The 5,351-nt window shown below is 49.5% G+C and overlaps 1 protein-coding gene across 1 annotated transcript; it reads right to left on the bottom strand.

Annotated features, from left to right (window-relative positions):
• Positions 1–1,393: 1,393 nt before the first annotated feature.
• Positions 1,394–3,274, bottom strand: LOC136545806 (subtilisin-like protease SBT3.17). Its single transcript, XM_066537777.1, has 3 exons — positions 2,949–3,274; positions 2,712–2,809; positions 1,394–1,775 (listed from the first exon to the last, which is right to left on the bottom strand). Exons 1-3 carry the CDS (start codon positions 3,167–3,169, stop codon positions 1,705–1,707), a joined length of 390 nt encoding a protein of 129 aa, XP_066393874.1. The 5' UTR covers positions 3,170–3,274; the 3' UTR covers positions 1,394–1,704.
• Between the last annotated feature and the right edge of the window lie 2,077 nt (positions 3,275–5,351).

The following is a 5,351-nucleotide window of genomic DNA, read 5'->3' as shown; positions in this document are numbered from 1 at the left end:
TGTTTGACACAAAAACTAATTGCTAGCTTGATAAAAATGAGCTAAAATTAGTCATAGTACATTCAAACAAAAAGGCTAATAGGTGGGCTAATTTTGTATCCAAACCATCATCAACTTGTTAGCCAACTAGCTAGCTTAATTTAAGCTAATTCTTAGCTCAACTAGTAACTAGCCCTAGCTCATCTAAACATGCCCTAAATATATATTTTCTGAAGTTTCTAGAATTCTGGCATGGCACAGTTGGCCCCCTCCCCCTCTGTTTTACGAGGACGTCACAGACAGCGAGTCAGCGACGCAAGCACGTAGAGCAACAGCAGAAATTTGTTGCAAACAACAAAGAAGCAGCCTAGTATGTATTTTTTTTTAATTCCAGTAAAGACCCTTTTCCGTACAGCTGATGATGATGCCCTCAAAGTTGTCGCTGCAACTGCAATGCTGCTGCGTGCCGAAAGGAGCAAAGACGGCTACTGGATCGCGTTTTAAAACCCGGCCGGCTCATCTGCTCTGCTCACTGCTCTCAACTCCGACTCTCCGAGCCTGAATGGAATACGCTAATCCCTCTTCCCTCACTAATTATCCTAGTGTTCCCAACCCTCACAAAGATCAGAAAAACAACATGGCATGATGACTTGATGATGAGAAGAGAGCAGGTCAGGCAGGCATAACGACATAATGGCTCCGTTAGGTCGCGTAGGAGATTTGGAGCTGGCCTCTTGTTGCCCATAGCCTCTCTCGCAGTCGCAGTTGGCCGGTGCAGCCTGCAGTGGGACGGTTCAACCGAAGCGCATGCAGGCCAGGCCAGATTAGATTAAAAACCCAGCACTTGTTTCATTGTTTTAAATTAACAGCCATGCATGCTGCACAAATGCTTGTCTAATGTAATACAATGTGACATTTGTGACGAATGCTGAAGGTGAACAACTGAAACATGCATGGTTTGGATCCGCACGTTGGCTACACGCTCCACACTGATGCCATGCATCGGTCAGCAGTACGCACTGAAGCACAGCCGGTGGGAGATGATTCTTCCATTCCATGCATGAGAAATTAATAATGTATTATCTTCTTTTCATGCCAGAAGCATGCATGCATGTAAAAGCTAAGGAAAGCAACCCATCACTCTGTTGCAAAGCTTGTGCATGTGGAATTCATAGCCTCAGCTCGTGCAGTTGCAGGCTAATTCGTGCTCAAAAACACTGCTCAAGGGAAGGTGCTCTCGTTTCCGAAAAGGGGAAACGGAAGGACAGATGAACAGCACGTTTGCAAGCCTGAAATGTGCAATTGGTTCGGTTTGGTTGGCACAAGCTTGTTCTGAAATCTTCTACTCTAACTCCCATCACGTGCAGTCTCGTGAATCCACGGTGATATCAAACAATGAACAGCAGGCTGGACAAATTATACCTCCTGGCAACCAGTTTGTATATATATTTATGTATGGCACTTGATGCTTGGAATTACAGGTACATCATTCAGTATTTATGAAGAGACTAAATTACCCTCACTGGTACGCACATGCTGTATACTTGGGTATATAAATTCTGATCGTACGTGTAACTTGTCGTTCTGCTGTCAGACACCTTAGGGTGTGCACACACTTGCTAGCTAACATATGCGTATAATTACGAGATAGTAATACACGGTGAAGATGGCGGCAGTGCTGAACTATGTATGTATCTTGCTGATGAAGGTCTGAAAGCACTCGGTTCAGTTGAGGTGGTTGTTGTCCTGAAGGGTGTACTTCACATCAGGCAGCGCCTGCAGAACGTCAGGATGCTCTGGCCAAGAAACAGATTAGCACAAGAGTTGGTATGCATTTCCAATGTCCAGGCCTTGCAAACTGTGAAATTTAATCACATGAATTTTGCAGAAACACAAGAAATGGTTTGAGTTTTGCAGGGACCATTAAAAAAATTTAGCATTCCAAATAAGGTGAGGTCCTTAATAGCATGTTCAGGCACCGGAGGGAATCAGGATAATGTTATCAATTCTGTTGTTTGCATGGTGGTGCGTGGTCCTCTTCTTTAATCTTTACCTTTTTCACTTTGAGAGACTTGAGGAGTTGGAAACTGAAAGTAAGCTTGTCTTGTTTGTGTGACAATGACAAGAAGGCGCAAGGAAAACAGAAACTGTCAATGAAGATTTCCATTTACTACTACTAAGTTAAAAGTTGACAGTGTTCAAAGTTAAGGCTACGGAACCGCAAACAGCAAATATGTTGACAATGCTTTACACTTTCTAGCCTTTGTTTGCATTGGGACGATGCCAAACAAGCGTAAATATGCTCAGCAAAGTTGAAAACTACTAGTATACTACTGAAGAAGCACGCGTTTGCATTGACCTCGGAATTGCCAAGAGGATTCCCTCCCACTCCTCCTGACTAAAAATCTGTCAACTGGGCTTCAAACCTTTGATTTTCTCACCGTGCTTAGTTAATTGCAGACCATGGATTGACACGATCGATCATGTGAACACCATATGGGGGATCGACTATATATACTTTCTACTAGTAAGGTGGTTAATTATAATTAACAAGAGAAAAACGAGAATAAATGCAACCATGAGACGAAGATTCTGTTGCACGATAACCGAGGCTCGCAGCCTCGGCGTCGTCGCCGGCCGGCCGGCCGGCGCCATGAATTTGCACAAGACATCAGGCAAACGATCGCAAAAACTAAAGAGCACCGAGAAATCGAAAAAAAAATGGAGCTCACTCTTCAACGCGGCGACCTGCGCCGGCGTGAGCTTGGCGGCGAACCCGCTGGCGGCGGCCTTGTAGCTGTAGATCAGCGCTTGCTTGGCTTTCTCCTCGCTTGCAATTCATTCGATGGCAACGACAGAGAAATCAGATCCTCCAATCAAGGCGACACGAAGGCGACCAAAGAAAAATGCTTAATTAGCTGCTGGTGGCCTGGTGCCGATGCGGCGGTGCCATGCCATGGCATGCGTACCTGCCGAGCGCGGTAGCGAGGATGCGCATCTGGTATGCCTTGTAGTTGACGCCCTGCGCAGGGGCCTTCACCATCACCACGTACACGCTCGCGCCCGCCTGCTGGCCCTGCTTGCTCTCCCTGCTGCCGGCGGTCTTGGCCAGGGACACCGCGGCAGAGGAGAGTAGTAGTAACAGCAGGAACGAGGTCACGGCGGCGCAAGGGCGCGTCCTCGTCGTCATGGCACGCCGGCGAAGGGGGAGACGATGAGACGAAGATCAAGGGGTACGTGTGCAGTGGAAAGGAACGACGCTCTGGTTTGTTGGTGTATGGCAGGAAGGGAGCGACGGAGCCGGTGGTCGCTTATATAACCGCGGCGGCGTCTTGTTCGGGTGCCTATTACTATGTCCAAAATAGCGCCACGAAGACCCGCCCACGTCGCCTCATGGAACGGACCCCGCCTCGCTGTCCCGTTTGCATCACCCGCTCGTTTTGCGCGTCACTCCTCGCGGCATGGATCCCGCCCTCACCGCGCCGCCCCCGTCCCTACTCACGTCTACCGTTGCGACCCTGCTCTATCCGTCTGTCTCAGCTCCTGCCGAGGTCCGTGCCGCCGTCGAGCTCCACACCAGCGACCTTCGCGTCACTTCGTAGCATCGAGCTCCGTATCGACGTCGAGCTCCGCGTCGACGAGCCTCCATTTCTGAAAGAGTATTAGGGTTGTATAATACTTGGATTAACCATCAATAGACATATTCAGTGTACATATATAGACCACAAGGGGAGCCACTAGGGGCAGGCCCATGGGCCGTATATCTACTGTCTAACACACCCCCACAGTCGGAACTGGGAGTACCGCGAACATTAAGACTGGACCTAAACTCTGTAAACACTGATGTCGGAAGTCCCTTGGTGAAGATGTCGGCATACTGCGAAGAGGTAGGGACATGCATCACACGAACTTCTCCAAGGGCAACTCACTCACGAACAAAGTGAAGATCAATCTCAACATGTTTGGTACGCTGGTGCTGAACTGGATTGGTGGAGAGATAAACAGCACTGACGTTGTCACAATAGACGATGGTGGCTCTGCGGAGAGGACAGCGAAGCTCACCAAGTAACTGACGCAGCCAACAAGCCTCGGCGACACCATTTGCCACACCACGGTACTCAGCCTCTGCACTCGAACGAGACACTGTTGCCTGACGCTTGGCAGACCATGAAATAAGATTGTCGCCAAGGAATACAGCAAAGCCAGAAGTCGAGCGGCGAGTGTCTGGACATCCTGCCCAGTCAGCATCAGAGTATACTGTAAGAGTGTCTGGTGCACTGCGAGAGAGGTGAAGGCCAAGATCCTGACTTCCCTGCAAGTATCTGAGAATACGCTTCATGGCAGCAAGATGTGGTTCTCTGGGATCATGCATGAACAAGCACACCTGCTGCACTGCAAAGGCAATATCTGGACGAGTAAAGGTGAGGTACTGCAAGGCTCCGGCAATACTGCGGTAGTCTGTAGCATCTGTCACAGGTGTTCCATCAGCCGACAATTTATGGTGAGTCTCCACAGGAGTGGTGCAAGGCTTGCAGTCACGCATGCCCGCCCTGTCCAGAATATCCAAAAGATACTGACGCTGGGAGAGGAACAGGCAATCACCTCGGCGCTCCACTAAGATGCCCAAGAAGTGATGCAGTGGACCCATATCAGTCATGGAGAATTCCTGGCGAAGAGCTGAAATAATCCGCTGAAGAAAACCTGACGACGAAGCTGTGAGCACAATGTCATCAACATAAAGCAGGAGATAAGCCACTTCACTGCCTCGATAGTATGTGAATAAAGAGGCATCCGACTTCGACTCAACAAATCCAATCGAAGTGAGAAAAGTGGCAAACCGAGTGCGCCAAGCACGAGGAGCTTGCTTCAGCCCATAGAGTGACCGGTTGAGACGACAGACATGGTGCGGCTGTGATGAATCAACAAACCCTGAAGGCTGAGAGCAGTACACTGTCTCTGTAAGGTGACCATGAAGGAAGGCATTCTTCACATCGAGCTGGTGCATAGGCCATGAGCGGGAGAGAGCCAGGCTGAGAACCACACGGACTGTAGCAGGCTTGACAACAGGGCTGAATGTCTCATCATAATCAACGCCAGGACGCTGAGTAAAACCGCGCAAAACCCATCGAGCCTTATAGCGATCGAGTGTGCCATCTGCCTTGAACTTGTGCCGAAAGACCCACTTGCCAGTGACAATGTTGACGCCAGAAGGCCGAGGCACCAAAGTCCAGGTGTCATTGGCCTTGAGAGCGTCGAATTCGGACTGCATGGCTGCACGCCAGTTCGGATCAACAAGTGCAGACCGAACGGACTGCGGTACAGGAGACAGAGCAGCAGCACTGAGTTTGAGGCGATCAACCGGTTGCACGAAG

Source organism: Miscanthus floridulus, chromosome 3 (genome assembly GCF_019320115.1).
Source record: "Miscanthus floridulus cultivar M001 chromosome 3, ASM1932011v1, whole genome shotgun sequence".
In the NCBI taxonomy this organism is placed as follows: Eukaryota; Viridiplantae; Streptophyta; class Magnoliopsida; order Poales; family Poaceae; genus Miscanthus; species Miscanthus floridulus.
Note: the sequence above shows the minus strand (reverse complement) of the source record. Positions and strands in the feature narration are given on the sequence as shown.

Coding starts and splice junctions, on each gene's coding strand:
- LOC136545806 (XM_066537777.1), bottom strand. CDS start 3,169: ATGACGACGAGGACGCGCCCTTGCGCCGCCGTGACCTCGTTCCTGCTG. Junction 2,810..2,948: donor CTCGCTACCGCGCTCGGCAG/GTACGCATGCCA, acceptor ATGAATTGCAAG/CGAGGAGAAAGCCAAGCAAG. Junction 1,776..2,711: donor GCAGGTCGCCGCGTTGAAGA/GTGAGCTCCATT, acceptor TTTCTTGGCCAG/AGCATCCTGACGTTCTGCAG.